The sequence below is a fragment of the Meles meles genome, chromosome 20 (genome assembly GCF_922984935.1).
Source record: "Meles meles chromosome 20, mMelMel3.1 paternal haplotype, whole genome shotgun sequence".
In the NCBI taxonomy this organism is placed as follows: domain Eukaryota; kingdom Metazoa; phylum Chordata; class Mammalia; order Carnivora; family Mustelidae; genus Meles; species Meles meles.
This window is the reverse complement of record NC_060085.1, coordinates 17,326,427-17,343,297: the sequence shown is the minus strand read 5'-3', so window position 1 is coordinate 17,343,297 and position 16,871 is coordinate 17,326,427. Positions and strand designations below refer to the sequence as shown.

General features: G+C 42.9%; 1 protein-coding gene and 1 non-coding gene across 7 annotated transcripts in view; one reads left to right on the top strand and one right to left on the bottom strand.

Moving 5' to 3' along the window:
• Positions 1-382: 382 nt before the first annotated feature.
• SETD2 (SET domain containing 2, histone lysine methyltransferase) overlaps positions 383-16,871 on the top strand; it is a 128,348-nt gene continuing 111,859 nt past the window's right edge. For 4 of the 6 annotated variants that reach the window (XR_006816419.1, XR_006816417.1, XR_006816418.1 and 1 more), the window contains exon 1: positions 383-628. Coding sequence is in view for 2 of the 6 variants with exons in the window: in XM_045990163.1 (XP_045846119.1) it covers positions 558-628 (71 nt within the window). In the remaining 4 variants the exon portion in view is untranslated. The remainder of the gene's footprint in view (positions 629-16,871) is intronic. The other 2 variants (XM_045990163.1, XM_045990162.1) reach the window with 2 other exon arrangements.
• LOC123933334 lies at positions 3,036-3,178 on the bottom strand. Its single transcript, XR_006816565.1, has one exon. It is a non-coding gene; the product is annotated as a U4 spliceosomal RNA (small nuclear RNA).

Below are 16,871 nucleotides of genomic sequence, written 5' to 3'. Positions count from 1 at the left end.
GCGGCGGGCTCCGCTCCTCCGGGCGGGCAGGTCTTCCCAGGCGGCGGGGCAGGAAGGGTAGAGTCCTGGCGGGCTCGGGCCGTTCCCCCGACGTTGCCAGCCAACAGCCCGGGGCTGGGCCGGGTCACGCCTCAGCCCCCCGCCGCCTCGGTGGGCCCGAGGGAGGGGTCGCGGCGGCTTCGCCGCTCGGGGTCCGGCGCTTATTGTTCCGGGAAGCCTCGGGCAGGATCTGGCCCGCCGACCCGCCCCCGCCTGGGGTCGCCCGGCTGCTGCGGGAGCGCCGACTGGCGGCGGACGCGCGGCCCGTGCGTGTCCCTTTAAGGGGCCGGGCCTGAGCGGCTTGAGGGGCTGGCGGGGTGCGCGTCGCTCCCCGTGTGAGAGTGTGGGGGAGAGAGCGGCGGGCGGGCGCTGGAGGGAGGGAACGAGCGAGCAAGCGACGCGGGCCGCCCTGCCGCCGCCGCCGCGGTCGGACCAGCGGCCTCCTCCCCTCCCCTCCCCTCCCGCGCGTCGCCCTGCCGCGGGGAGGGGGCTCGCGTCGCCGCTTCCAGCCGCTCCTGATGAAGCAGCTGCCGCCGCAGCCGCCTCCGAAGATGGGGGATTTCTACGACCCCGAGCACCCGACCCCTGAGTAAGTATCTGCTCCGCGGCCCGCCGCGGCCGCCCTCCGCCAGAGCTCCGAGGGCGGCGCGTCCTGACGGGCGGCGGCGCGGGCCGGCGCGAGGAGTAACGGGCCCGTGGTGGACTCGCGCGGTCGGCGTGGGGAGCAGGCCCGCGCCGCCGCAGCCGCTGCTTCTCGCCCGGGCCGCGGCGGGTCGGCGGTTGGGCCCGGCGTTGGCGCGGCTGCTCGCGTCGCAGCGGCGGTTGGGCCGGGCCGGTGGGGGAGGGGCGGCCACGGCCTCCGCCGCCGCCGCCGCGTCCTCACCGACCCGGCCGGCCCCGAGGCTCAGCGGACTCCTCCGGCTCCTCGCGGTGCGTGCAGGCCGCGCGGCAGGCGAAGGGGCCGAGGCGGAGGAGCTGCCGGTGTCAGAGTCAGCGAGAGGGCACCGGCGAGGGTAGGCCGCGAATCCCCGGGCTCGGGTGGAAGCCCGGCCCGTCGCCCGGCCTGTCGCCCGGCCTCCCGGCGACGGCGGCTCGGACCGGAAGGGCCTAGCGTGCTTCCCTCGGCTTGGGGCGGCGGAGGCTCCCGGCTGCACTCTTGGGTTTGATTTTTTTCGCTCCTGGAACTCGATCCTGGCCTCGCAGTGCTTCCGGCTTCAGCTTCTGCACCTCTGGCACTTCGGTTTTGTAATGGTGGCGAGGTTTGTGTGGCCCCAATGTTGAGGTGACACCGGGTTTGTTTTTCCGCCCGAAAATGAAAGCCTTCGGAGGGGCAGACGCTCTCTTCCAGATTGTGGGATTTGCACACTTTCGGACACTACTTCCTCGGTAACAGGACCCTTTTACCCTAAAAGGATGACTTTCTACTTCTCATAAAGACTTACTTAAAAACCGAGGATCGTTTGAGGATTCTCTGAAGAGACAGCAGTCTAGAAACCTGAAATACAGTTTTGCCCGGTAGTATTTTTTCAGAGTTGGACTTTTTTTTTTTTTTTTTTTTTTAAATTTCTGGGTAGGGCTGTATCTGCTACTGTATCTGATACCTCGGAGAGCTTCCACTCGAGAGCCTGGATTCACTTCTTTCCTTACGCCCTCACAAGACTATTGTTTTAAAAAGCTATCAGAAACTCCATTTGCTGGTGTTGGTTGAAGTCTAGACCTACGAATATACGACTCATTTCAAACTTAACGGTTGGTAGGGATTTCAGATGAAACTGTCACTTTTATGTGCAGAAGGATTCCAAGAGATTTGCTCTTTTGACACATTTTATTAGCTCAGCTATCTTTTTTTTTTTTTTTTTAAACCCTTTGCTAAAGCTTTTCCACTTGGTCCAGTAATGTCCGGATCTTACTTGGTAGTTCTTAGATGCATTTGCAACACAAAAGGATGATATTGGGATATTGATGGTGGTTTCTGCACACAAAGAGAAATAATTATACTACCTTTCTAGACAAACCCAGCTTTTATTTTTGATAGTAAGTTGTCTCAACATGGCTTTATCCTTTCTTGGGTTCTTTGGTTTTAGGTTAGCATTACCTGTTAGATTGTTTTAATTTACTGCACCATCGTCAGTCCGGTTACAAAGCTCATGTTGTATAGGCTTTTGGTATGAGACTTGGAGAACCTCAAACCATTCTGTATCATGATCCAATAAACACTTATTGAACAGTTGTCCTGTACAAAACAACATGCTAGCCCCTGATTGGACTAAGTGCCTGCTTACCTTTCTTTTTATCAGTTTATGTGAAGTCCAGAAGCCTTAAGGATCACATCCTTACACTTCTTGGGGAAAATATAATTTCTCATAATGTGGGAAAATGGACTCAGAAGTGCATCTTTGATGGACCTGAGTGGGGAGGAACCAAGAATGTTTATTGTTTGACACAGGTCTTGGAGTCATTTCCACTGCTTTTATGTCGCCACCGCTTTACATTTTTAAGTGACTAAGTTCCAAAGTGTTTGTGTGTGTATTAACCTGCATGGGTATAAAAAGAATTATAACACGATTTCTGTTATAATACTGTAAGATCTAGAAGGGATCTTAGTAGGCATCCTGAACAACATCACCTGTTTGTCAGATGCAGGAACTGAAACCCAGAGAAATGAAGTGACAGGAGGCCCTCTGAGGTAGTATGTAGAAGCTAGTCAGTCACTATGCCACAAAGGGGAAAAGCAGTACAGTGGAGGGTTAAAGAACTTGGATTTCAGAGTCAGACATCCCTGGGTTTGAACACTAGTTGAACCTTGGACAAGTGTCTTCATCTCTCTAAGCTTGGGTTTTCCCAATTTCAAAATAGGGATTGTGATGGTAGCAACCTCATAGGGCTTTGGGGAGGACTGGATGAGAAAGAAGAATGTATGAAAAGCCCTTGGCACAGAGTGTGGCATGTATAAATGCTTATAGCTGGGGTCATCAGGGAAAACTTAAGGGGTAGGATTTAAAGTCAAGCTTGGAAAGATTAGATGGACTTGACAGGGGGGAAGGAATGACCAGGTGCCCTTTTTAGACTCTAGGTAGTTTGGCAATAATCGCGCCTCGGATAAACCTCATTGGCTACGATACTGCCACTGCGCAAAGCTGACTCTAGGTAGTTTGGAATGGTTCTTAGACACATGAAAAAAATTGAGGCAGGAAACATAAATTCAGTTTGATTGAAGTAACTGTTGGAACCTGATGTTCTGTGTTTCTCTTGCACTCTTTAATCAGTCACAGCTGTGAGACCTGGCCTTTTTTCCTGTGGCATATAGGATTGTGTTTCAGGTGAAAATGGCTGTAAACACCTGAGTATCTGTGCATTAGGTGTCTGCTGTTGGGGCCAGGTGTTGAGGACACTGCAAATTAGATCCAGTTAAAAGTCTTTAAGGAACTCTTCTAATAAGAGAGGCAAGTACTTAACAGCTGTAGAAGTGCTGTTCTTTGAACATATGGATGTCTATTTTGTGCCAAGCATAGGCGCACTAGAGGTGAGTGTTGTACAAAACAGAATTTTGCCCTTGTGGGCACCCCTCCTAGTGATGGGTAGTAATGAATAATACAGAATAGTCAAAGCAAAGTGCTTTGAAAAATGGAGCAGAGTAAGGGGGAGTCCAGAATTTCTGGGGAAGATGTGACATTTTGTTTTATTTATTTTTTAAAAATTTATTTATTTGACAGAGAGATCACGAATAGGCAGGGGGTGGGGGGGAGCAGGCTCTCTGCTGAGCAGAGAGCCGGATGCAGGGCTCTATCCCAGGACCCTGACATCATGACCTGAGCCGAAGGCAGAGGCTTTACCCACTGAGCCACCCAGGCGTCCCAAGATGTGACATTATAAAATGAAGTAGACTGGGGGGGCACCTGGGTGGCTCATTGGGTTAAGCCTCTGCCTTAGGCTCAGGTCATGATCTCAGGGTCCTGGGATCGAGCCCCGCATCAGGCTCTCTGCTCAGCGGGGAACCTGCTTCCTCCTCTCTCTCTGCCTGCCTCTCTGCTTACTCGTGATCTCTCTCTCTCTCTGTCAAATAAATAAATAAATAAATCTTAAAAAAAAAAATGAGGTACACTGGGTGTACCTTCTTGAGAATGATACTTAGGCAGAGACTTAAAAGTTGGCCGGGGGAGGGGGGGGGAGTTAACCGCATTAGTACCTGGGGTGAAAACATTCCAGGTAGAGGCAATAGTTCCAAGGTGCTAAGGCAGACCTGGTGTATTCTGTCTGGTATGGCTAAAACGGAATGAAGGAAAAAGAGCAATAAATAGTAATTTGGGATCAGGGTGGGATGCAGATTTCACACTGTTTTGTAGAGTCACAAGGACTTTGTCCAGAGTTCTTTTTTTTTTAAGAATTTATTTATTTATTTGACAGAGATCACAAGCAGGCAGAGAGAGAGAGGGAGAGGGAAGCAGGCTCCCCGCTGAGCAGAGAGCCCGATGCGGGGCTCGATCCCAGGACCCTGAGATCATAGATCATGACCTGAGCTGAAGGCAGAGGCTTAAACCACTGAGCCATCCAGGCACCCCCGTCCAGAGTTTTCAACAGAGAAGTGACATGCTCTGCTTTCAGCTTCAGAAGGATCATCCCCTTTACAGGGGAGAACAGAAGAGGCAGGGAGACTTGTAATGAAGTTAGCAATCTGGAAGAGAGCTGCTAGTGACTTGTAAAAGTGGTAACCAGGAGATGGTGAGAAATGATTGGATTCTGGGTATACATTGAAGAATGAACAAAATGATTTGTTGATCAGATGTGGCATGTGAAAGAGGAGCCAAGGGTGATTCCAAGGTTTTTTGCCTGAGTAGTTAGAAAGATGGCATTGCCATCAACCAAGGTAGCAGGTATGATTGTGACAAGAACAAGTTTGGGAAATAGGTTAGGAGTTCAGTTTTAGACATAGTTAAGTTTGAAATGCCTGTTAGACATTTGGGTTGAATTGATAGTCCCCTGGAGTTCAGGGGAAAGGTCTGGACTACTAGAGATACATTTTGTGGTCATCAAGCTAGTATTAGAACCACAGCACTGGAAGAGATCACCAAGGGAGCCTGAGAAGAAAGAGACAAGGACCCAGGAGTGATCCCTTTAAATTGCAGTATTAAGAGGCTTTTATTATAGTATGCAGTGTGGCGGGGGTGGGGGGGGGTCTTAACTTGGATGGCATCCTTAAACTTGGGAAAATTACCTCTTCACTAACCTCTAACTAGAAGTTAGCATTTCTTTTAATTGCCAATATAAATAGCAAACTACTAGACTACCAACAGTACTTGTGACTTTACTATTAGTACAAGTAAAAAATTTTTTTTAATAACATGCTGCGGTTGTAGATATCTCAAAATATTAATGTTTATTATTGCATCAAAACAATTGATGTAATGTAAACATTACATTATGTACATCATTACATCTCTACATTATAGTAGAGAAGAGATCTACCACTACATTAAGAAGGGTAAGTATTACTGTATCACACATTTGGGGTCTTTGTCCTCCACATAATTGGTCTCATTTGTAATCCTTATACTTTATTTTATGCATTTAAAAATATTAAGCTGAGAAGAAATCCACAGGCATCATCAGACTGCAAAAATTTTTTTGTCCAAAGCACACAAAAAAAGTTAAACCCTGGGCTTTGGAGCTAGGTTTTAAAATCTCACCTCTTTTTTACTTAATAGCTTTATGAACCTTAGCAGGTTTCATAATTATTTTGTGCTTTGGTGTCATTATAAAGTGGGGATCATAATAGTATTTTCTGCAAAGGGTTTTATGAGAATTTAAGAATTAGGACAGTGTTAGCTCTTTTATTATTAGTACTGGATGGAAAGATGCAGCTAGAAAGAAGAGTACATGGCATCATGATAAGAAAAGCATGATGAATTTGGCCAAAAGTTTATTAACTGGGAAAAAATATTTCTACATGTTCTAATAAAATATAAAGCAGTGAGGTTGGTCAAGTTCTCATAGAATTTTTGTAATTCACCTTAGTTAATAGTGGGAATGGAGATGCCATAGGAAGCCAACTAAGAGGAAATACCACTGGGAGGGTTTCCTGGTGAGAAAGCCTGATGAACTATTCTCATGCTTACCAGAGAGTATACCCCTACAATATTCATGTTCCTCTGTGCTCTTTGCCAGATTTCAGGCAGACCATTCTTATACTGACACATTATGTCTTTAGAAAGGTATCAAGCAACTGTTGATACAGTTGTGTTTTACTAAGAAAAGCTCAAACTGCCAAGACATACTTTTTAACCTATTAGTTGACCATACTTTCTTAGTTTCCTCAGTGGAACTTTGATATTCCCAAATCTTTTCTGCCACTTTTCACTGTGCTGACCGATTAAATCTATTCCCTTTTAAAAAATTGAAGTATATTATAATTTATAATTTACTCTTTAACAGATATTTATAATTTTTCTTGACTTAATAATTGATGGTGTTCCATGACTGTTGTCAGTTTTTGGAGAGAAGCTAGAATAGTCATATGTTGGATGGCAAAGAATGAATAGCCTGGGTTATAGAATCAAAAGTTGACCAGCTTTGTTTCTGTTAATTCTTCCAGAGTACTGTAGAGTACCTTATTTTATAATGCACTAAGAGCTATTCTTGTAAGGCCCTCAGAAACCATTCATATTAGAAACTGAACCATTACATCTGGAGTTACCAAGCATCAAGTTTAGAATCCTTCCTTCTTTGAGAGAGATTCCAGGGCAAGGGGTAGGGTAGCAGGGGGACGGGAGCCAAAGCAGGGTGTGGGGAGGTATTTTATTTAAAAAAAATACCAAACTTGAACAGAAGTTGCAGGAATAGCATAATGAATTTCCATATACTGTTTATTTGCATTCACCAGTAATTGAAAATTTTGTCACGTTTGGTTTATCTTTCTATATAAAAGAATATACATGTTTTTATTTTTGGCTCAATCAAGTTGCAGACCTCACAACTCTTCACCCCTAAATATTTCATAGTATTACTTAAGCAAAAGCGTTCTCTTGGATAAACAATGACCAGACGACTTACTATTTGTAATGATACTGTTAACTCTTACTGTTCATGTTTACATTTTACCAGTTGTCTCAACAGTGTCCTCTCTTTTCAGTCTAGGGTTGCATTATAATTGACATGTCTCTTTGTCCTCTTTAATCTCTGAGGATGGAGCTTTAAAATTCAAGCTTTGGAGGTATATTACTGTTATCTCTGGATGTGTACCATAAGGGTGCTATTTTAAGAACAGTAACAGTGTCTGGTAGTATGTTTTAAATGGTTCTTTTTTAAATTACCTAAACAATAAAAGCCTATGGCAGAGGGGTAAGATAATACAGATATTAATAGAGGAAAAAGTAAAAATCCACCCTTGACATCTCTTCATTGCTCCACCTCTCCAAATCCCCTATCCAAGAGGATAACCACTACTAACAATTTAGTGTATACCTTTCCAGACCTTTTCCTTTTTTTTTCTTGTTTGTTTTTATATAAGTGGAATCATACTACATATATCATTCTATCTTTTTTTCTACATACTGTATCCTCTACATATTTGCATTTACTTATAAGATGTACTCCTTTTTAACAGGAAATACTGAGTTGCTTTATTACAGTGTCTGGTTGTCATGTTAAGCAGTTTAAAAAGGCTTTAGGACATGTGCTGTGGTAGGTGTCCTTGCAAATATGTTTCCCCACTGAGTGAGTATACCTGGTTAATTTATGATAGTGTTTTCATGATTTTGTTTAGACTTTGAATTTTATGCTTTTTTCTTTTTAGTATATGTGCTGCCGAAGCGAGCACTATGCTTTTTTCTTTTTAAAAATATATTGTATATAAATTACTGTTGGCTCTGTCTGGTGCTGATGGATTAAGTATTTTTTGTTTATTTTTTTAAAGATTTTTAAGTAATTTCTATGCCCAACGTGGGGCTTGAACTTATGACCCAGAGATTGAGTCACATGCTCCATCGACTGAGCCAGCCAGCTGCCCCGGATTAAGTAGTTTTTATTCCTGCCCTACTTTGATTAGTTGCTTGGTTATTTTGAAAAGACAACTCAAGGCATTTAAGTACAGTTTTTTGAAAATCGTTGGTTTGAAGCTGGCCAACAAACTGGCCAACTGAAAATTCAGTAGGTTTGTTGTTTTTCATAATGGATGTATGTTTGGAAATCTACGTTCATGGATTCAATGAGAGGCAGTTTAACTCATGTAATTTTTGGTTATCCTATGCTAGTGGAATGTTGTATCCGAGTCCCTGAGGTTTGGAATTCAAGTACAATGTATTTTAATTTGATAGTCTTTTTTTTTTTTTTTTAAATCAAACTAGTGGTTACATCAGTATCTTTTCCAGCTAAGCAAATATATTGGTCATTGAGATGAAATTTTAAAGTTGGTCTAAATTTTTATAGTTGCATTTTATTTTAGAGTGCTTTTTCTGTCAGATGCTAACATCTTACAAGTGAGAATATCCTTGGGATGGTGTGGGTGTTGCCAGAAGTGTGATCATGCTGGCAGGTGCTGGGAGGTCTGTTTACTGGGAGCACTGCTTGTGGGCCTGCAAGAACCTGGAGCAAGTGATGGTTTCTGACTATATCTCTTCCTGCTGCCCGAAGCGGGCATGTGCATGCCATGTGCAGTTAGGTCCTCTCTTGGGGGAGGGTTAGTTGTATAGTAATCACCAGTATTTGTTTCATGATTAGCTCTTTGTGGAGACCTATGGACTAACTTGTACTTTTGAGTCTTTTGTCTAATATTTGGCCTCTTAGTGAATAGTTTTTAATTACATACTCTCTACTGTAGTAGGCAGATGATGCCAAGGTTAAAATTTAAATGAATTTTGTGTGAATGTAAAGTAGAGCTACCATTATTTTTCATGAATTACATAGATGGCTGCAGACCCTTTCTATGGAAATCCACTTATGCTAATCTGGAACACACACAGACTTTCTAAAATTACTTAGTTAAAAATACACCTCTTCCATTATTTTATCAGTTCTAGACCGGAGTATCTATTTCAACTCTAAAACGTAAGCTACACGTTTTATGGTACTTCTTCTATGCTGAAAATTATCTGTAGTAAAAAGATGAATTTTGTTGAGGTACAATAAAACATTTTGTTAGAAATAGGTGAAAATATACTATTGAAATTTTCCCCAAGATAACCTTAATAGGTGTGCTCTTTAGCTTAAGTTTACCATGTCCATTAGAAAACTATTTATTGTAATTATTCAGGAAACCGGTTGCTACAATCACAAAAAGTATAATGTATTCTTTCTGGTAGATTAATAGCAGTTTGTATAAGAAAGTAATGTTAATAGCTGAATGTTAACACATTGAAACAGTGGTAGTTAAATATAAAACCATTTGTTTTCCCAATTGGGGCAGGAGTTGGAACCTGACATTTTTTTCTGCTGTGCATATGATAGCTGCAAAATTTGTTAGCTGTGTGTTTTTTGTGAAGTGTACCTGTTGCTTAGTACTTTTATTTCCCTAATTACTGTTTTTCCATATTAATATTTTAAAAGATATATTTGCCTGCATGTGTATTTTTGTAATTCTCCAACTTTTAAGATCTATGGGTTACTAATGTGAAGCATCAAGGAAGGCTGGCCATTTCATTGGAGCCTCTCTAAGCATTCATCCATTCTCTTGGATCACATAGACTTTTTTGGTTCTGTCTATTGCTAGGACCTAAAGGATTTTGTCCCATGTACTACCAAATCCGGGGAATATAACAAATATGTTATAGACACTTAACTCTTTTAGATGGAGGAATCCTGGTAACTAGCACCTGGGTACATAATAGTATGTGCTTAATAAGTGTTTGAGTTGACCTGATTCTTCATAACTGTCAATCTGATTTTCTGATAGAGTGAATAGCAGCATTAATAATTACTGGCATAGGGTCATCTGGGTGGCTCAGTTGTTGGGCGTCTGCCTTTGGCTTAGGTCATGATCCTGAGGTCCTAAGATTGAGCCCCGTGTTGGGCTCCCTGCTCAGTGGGAAGCCTGCTTCTCCCTCTCCCACTTCCCCTGCCTGTGTTCCCTCTCTCGCTGTGTCTTCCTCTCTCAAATAAATAAATAAAATATTTAAAAAGTAATTACTCACATCTTTTGTAAAACATTCTTAAATAACTTGCAGTAGGACAGAGAAAGTCAGGGAATTGAGTGTATGAGTTGGGCTAATGAATGATTAGTGCTGAGAGAAGTTTTTATGCTTCTTCTGTTGGTCCTTGTGGAGACAGACTGATGAATAATTGGAGATCTCATAGTGGTGGTCTGAGAGAGAACCATGAGTGTTTCCTAAGGTAGGATAGCCAATGTGTTTTGTGCTAGACCAGTTTTTTCCCCCAGCCTTTTTAGTTGTTGTTTTGCATATTTGTGTTTTTTCCAGGATGGATAATCTATTTAAATTACACCCCTTTCCCCTTGCTTAGTTGTCTTTCTGTTCAAATCCTTTGATCAATAGTCTCATTTATCTCTCTGTGAATATTAGGGGCCAAAAGGAATTGAGGCAACTACAGATGCAGTGATAAATCAAGGGGGTTTTTTGGGATATACCATAAGGCTGTGGCACTGAAAAGTGGTAGAAGACTTGATACTCTAAAATTAAGGCTTTTTTTTTTTTTAAAGATTTTATTTATTTATTTGACAGAGAGAGACACGGCCAGAGAGGGAACATAAGCAGAGGGAGTGGGAGAAGGAGAAGCAGGCTTCCCACCAAGCAGGGAGCCCAATGCGAGGCTTGATCCTAGGACCCTGGCATCATGACCTGAGCTGAAGGCAGATGCCTAATGGCTGAACCACCCAGGCGCCCCTAAAATTGAGGCTTTTGTTCTCTGGAATAGCTGATGCTTTTTATATTTAGAACTGAAAAAAAAAATTACATGCTAAGCCTTAAACTCTATGAAATAATTATGAATTATATTCAGGTTTTTTTTTTTTTTTCCATTGTAATCGAACCTTTTAAATCCAGTTGATTAAGAAAAACTAGCTGGATTGAACTCTTGGCTATTCAGCTAACATTTATTGAATTCCTACCTTGTGATAGGGATTCAAAAGTAAGTACAGTGAGCTAGAGCAGGGAAGGCTAAGCCAGACTGGTGGAGTAGAGGGGTGGGTAGGCAGGGAGGGCTGCCCAGAGGATGTATACTTAGCCTGAAAGAATGAGAGTTAGGCAAAAAGGGTGAATGGAGGGTGCTCAAGGGTCATACTGAAGGGTAGGGTACATAGGGAAAATTGTCCCCATGTCCGTTTCCAGTTAGACTCCTCTGCATTTGCCCCAGTGTAAATTCCTTAAGTGGTATCTCATTGAGGGAGGCTTTAATACCTTAATTAATAACTTCTCATTACTGTGTCTTCCCACTTTTTCCCTCCCTAACTCATTATTATGGTTTACCAAGGTTGTGATTTTTAAAGGGCATGGAAGATAGCGCCTCTGATTTTATGAATAAGGTAGGAAAAGAAGACCCAAAGAAGTTCAAGCTATGTTTGCTAGCTAGTGATGATACCACAACTTGAGCAGGGGTATTTTCATTTACCAATTTGTCAAAGACTGCTTTTTTTTTTTTTTTTTTTTTCCTTTAAGAGGGAGTGGAGAGGCAGAGGGAGAGAGAGACTCTCTAGCAGGCTCCGTGCTGGCTTGGAGCCCTAGGAGGGGCTTGATCCCATGACCCTGAAATCATGACCTGAGCTGAAATCAAGAGTCAGTTGCTTAACCAGCTGAGCCATCCAGCTGCTCCAAGACTAACTTTTTAATGATACTAATTAAGGAATAACATAATAGCAGCCATTAGTAATCAACTGGGTTTCTGTATTCTGAGTTAACTTGTTTTCCTGGGGGTCTTCTGGAGTCTTGAGGTGCTTGTAATAGTTCAGTTCGGAGGGTGCAGAGAATTTCCTCCTTGAGTTATTTCTTTTGACTTTGCAAATATGTATGCTAGAGGGTTAGATGGCTGAACATATTGCAGCAAAAGTTACACTGGATATGTAAACCATCCAGATCGCCTCCTTTGGCCAAGTGCCTTAAGTAGTCTGAAATCGTCATTGGAAATGAGCTTCTAGGAACTTGTACTAAAGTGAGACGCCAGCCTTGGTTTGCTGTCATTCCATATATTAAGGAAACCAGGAGAGGTACATAGGCAAATAACTTGGCCTTTGTGAAGAGGGCTAATGTTTAGTTTTGCCTTTCTTCATGTCCTGCATGAAACTGCACTGCTGCTTGTGCTTTTTTTGTATTACCAGTTCATGCTCTGTCCACATGATGAGGTAGTTCTAGTTCAGGGCTTCTCTTAGGACTTTAACTCACGATTTTTGGACAAATGGACAGAGCTCACAAGCTCACAAGTAGCAATAATGAACATATTTGCGAGAGCAAAAGATTCCAGAGACATCATTCCTCGGTGCTGATCAGAGTAGTTGTAGATTAATAGGAGAGGCTGTGTAATCATGGTTACTTTGAAATAAACTTGTACCTAACTTGCTTGGATGTCTGTAATATTTTTTCTATTTGAATTGTTTTAGAAATGAGACCATATTGCTCTAACTTAAGTTTTTCTAAGTTGAACATCAAGATTCTTACTTATTGATTCTCTGATTCAGAAATTTGCATTATTCAGAGTTAATTTTTTTAAAGATTTTATTTACTTATTTGAGATAGAGAGTGAGAGAGAGCATGAGAGCAGAGAAGGTTAGAAGGAGAAGCAGACTCCCCATGGATTTGGGAGCCTGATTCCAGACTCAATCCCAGGACTCTGGAACCATCACCTGAGCTGAAGGCAGTTGCCCAACCAACTGAGCCACCCAGGAGCCCCTCAAGGTTAATTTAAAAACTGATGCTGGGGGGTGCCTGGGTGGCTCAGTGGGTTAAAGCCTCTGCCTTCGGCTCAGGTCATGATCCCAGGGTCCTGGGATCGAGCCCCACATCGGGCCTACTGCTCCGCGGAGAGCCTGCTTCCTCCTCTCTCTGCCTGCCTCTCTGTCTACTTGTGATCTCTGTCTGTCAAATAAAATAAATAAAATCTTTAAAAAAAAAACAAACAAAAACCTGATGCTGGGTGGCTCAGTTGCTTGAGGGTCTGACTTCATGATGTGATTTCAGCACAGGTCACAATCTCAGAATGGTGATACTGAACCCTGTGTGAGTGTCTCAACGCTGGGCGTGGAGCTTTCTTAAGATTTTCTCTCTCCTTCTACCTCTACACCCACCTCAAAAAACAACCACCACCACAACAAAAAACAATGCTTAATTCATGGAAATGAATAGTAAAAAAATAAATAACAAAATAAATAAAAATAAAACAGGGGTTGTTAAACTGTGGCCCACAGGCCAAATCTGGTTGAACAATCTGTATTGGTGAGCTAAGAGTAGTTTCTACATTTTTTTTTTTAGAAGATTTTATTTATTTATTTGACAGATAGAGATCACAAGTAGGGAGAGAGGCAGGCAGAGAGAGAGAGAGAGAGGAGGAAGCAGGCTCCCTGCCAAGCAGAGAGCCCGATGCGGGGCTCGATCCCAGGACCCTGGGATCATGACCTGAGCTGAAGGCAGAGGCTTTAACCCACTGAGCCACCCAGGTGCCCCAGTTTTTACATTTTTTAATGGCTTTTACATGTTTAATTTTCTTCAAAAGAAGAATACTTTGTGACATATGAAAATTATATGAAATTCAAATTTGACTACTCTTAAGTGACGTTGTATTGGAACACAGCCACCTACACACAGGCCAGACAAACAAAAACCAGTACTTATTTTTATGGTGTTACAGAAGGAGAAAGAAGATATAAAAATTGGTGAATGTTTAAATTGAGCCTAGATCATACTTTGAAATTTCCTGGTTAGTAAATTTTCTAATCTTTTGTCTTCATCAAAAGAAAGTTTGGGGCGCCTGAGTGGCTCAGTGGTTATATGTCTGCCGTAGGCTTAGGTCTTGATCCTGGGGTCCTGGGATCAAGTCCTGTGTCGGGATCCCCTGCTCAGGGGGGCATCTGCTTCTCCCTCTGCTCCTCTCCCTGCACGTGCTCTCTCTCTCTCCCTCAAATAAATAAAATCTTAAAGTTTGAAGAACATAAGTAACATTGTTTTGTCTCCCGTGAAGTTGAAGGTTAATTATAGCTTAAGCCTAGGCTTAAACTCAATTTTTTGAGCCCACCAGTGAACATCATACTTTGATTTTTGTAATAAGTACTGTCTAGAATGGGGGTTGGCAAACTGGCCAGTGGGCCAGATGCAGCCTGCCTGGATGTTTCTGTGTAGCCTATGAATTAAGAATGATTTTATATCTTTCTTTTTTTTTTTAAGATTTTATTTATTTATTTGACAGATCACAAGTAGGCAGAGAGGCAGGCAGAGAGAGAGGAGGAAGCAGGCTCCCTGCTGAGCAGAGAGCCTGATGTGGGGCTCCATCTCAGGACCCTGGGATCATGACCTGAGCCCAAGGCAGAGGCTAAACCACTGAACCACCCAGGCACCCCTGATTTTATATCTTTTAAATGGTTAAAAAAACATTGAAAGAATAGTATTTTGTGATAGATGAAAATGATATGACATTGAAGTTTTTGTGTCAGTAAATAGTTATTGGAACACAGCCATGCTCATTCGTTTATTGTATATGGATGTTTTCCCACAAAAATGTCTAAGTTGAGTAGTTCTAACAGACTGCATGGCCTGTGAAGCCTGAAGTCTTTACTTCCTGGGTCTTTATGGAAAATTTGCCTACACTTGGGTGTCTAATTTGCAAGATTGCTTATGTACAGTTTTAAAATATGTCAAATTTTCAGGAAGGCATGGCCCATTCCTAGTTTCATGTTTTTTAGGGTAGCTTGGTAAGAACCTCACTGTACCCCATGTGGCATTAGTGATGAATCTCATAGTTATGTTAGAATAATAATTATTTCTAATTATTCTTAAGCTTTCAGGCTGTTTTTCTCTTATCAGTCAGAAGCTGGTATTTAAGGAATTGGTTGAAAGGGCTGCTGGAGAACTGAGAAAATCAAAAGGGGACACTGAAGGTAACACCAGCAGAAAGGCAGGAAGTAGCTGCCTATCTTAGGACTGGAGGGAGAAAGGAAGGGAGTGTGGTTCTCAGAACCTAGAAGCTTGGAGTAGATAGGGCCCCCTGGAGCTGAGGCCTCTGAGAAAGGGGTACCCGACAACTGGTGCTGGCATCTGAGGGGTTGCAGTAAGGCTGGTGGAAAAAGGTAGAAACTGGAATCAATGTCAGGATGAAAATGTGTTAGTGGGTTAGTACTGGTAGAAACTGTGACCAACAGGAAGGACACATTCACTCTTACTCTCGCAGCCTTTCAGTCTTCTTCTAGCATAAGCTATTTGTGCCAGAGGAAAAATGTAGTTTACAGAGTCCTAATCATACTGTTACAAACAAGATGTAGAAAGTATGTGCTAGTAGCTAAAAGAAAATACCTTAATAAAGGACAGGTGGTCTAGGGGTGCCTGGGTGGCTCAGTGGGTAAAGCCTCTGCCTTTAGCTCAGGTCCTGACCTCAGGGTCCTGGGATCGAGCCCCACATTGGGTGCTCTGCTCAGCAAGGAGCCCGCTTCCCCCTCTTTCTTCGCCTGCCTCTCTGCCTACTTGTGATCTCTCTCTGTCAAATAAATAAAATCTTTAAAAATAAAAAAATTAAAAAAAAAAATAAAGGACAGGTGGTCTAAACATATCGAAACATTTCTCCAAGGGGTGCCTGGGTGGGTCACATGGTTGAGCGTCTGTCTTTGGCTTAGGTCATGATTTTCATGTCCTAGGATCGAGCCCCATGACAGGCTCCCTGCTCAGCAGGGAATCTTCTTCTCCCTCTGCCCTCCCCCCAATCCTGCTCTCTCTCTCTGTCTCAAATGAATAAATCTTTTTTTTTTTTTAAAGAAACATTTCTCCAAACTCCAGGTAAGAAATGATTCTAGTGTATTTTCAGGAATCTGGGAATGTAAAAAAGGAATCCAATGGGGGGCACCTGGGTGGCGCAGTGGGTTAAAGCCTCTGCCTTTGGCTCGGGTCATGATTCCAGGGTCCTGGGATTGAGCCCCACATCTGACTCTGTGCTCAGCAGGGAACCTGTTTCCTCCTCTCTCTCTCTCTCTCTGCCTGCCTCTCTGCCTACTTGTGATCTCTATCTGTCAAATGAATGAATAAATCTTTTTTTTTTTAAAGATTTTATTTATTTATTTGACAGAGATCACAAGTAGGCAGAGAGGCAGGCAGAGAGAGAGAGAGAGAGAGAGAGGAGGAAGCAGGCTCCCTGCTAAGCAGCAAGCCCGATGTGGGGCTCGATCCCAGGACCCTGGGATCATGACCTGAGCCGAAGGCAGAGGCTTTAACCTACTGAGCCACCCAGGTGCCCCTGAATGAATAAATCTTAAAAAAAAAAAAAAAAAAAGAAATCCAGTGGAAGAATTTTGGATGAGGATTGTGAAGTACCTGGAGTTTTGGTTTTTTGGGTTTTTTTTTTCCTTTTTTTAGGTGATGTCTTTTATTCCCCACATGTTGCCGCCGCCTTCTCCTTCTCCTTCTCCTTCTTTTTCTTCTTCTTCTTTTCTTTCTTTCTTTCTTTCTTTCTTTCTTTCTTTTTAAACATTCCCCCCTCCCACATTTGAGAGAGAGCGTGAGTTGGGGAGAGGAGCTGAGGTAGAGGAAGAAGCAGATAACTTGCTGAACAGGGAGCCTGACAAGGGACTCAGTCTTGGAACTCTGGGATTATGAGCCGAGCTGAAGGCAGATGCTGAACAAACTGAGCCACCCATGCGCCCCACACATTGCATTCTTTTGGAGGAATTGTTTCAAGGTGAAATCCTGACTGAGGAATGAAGA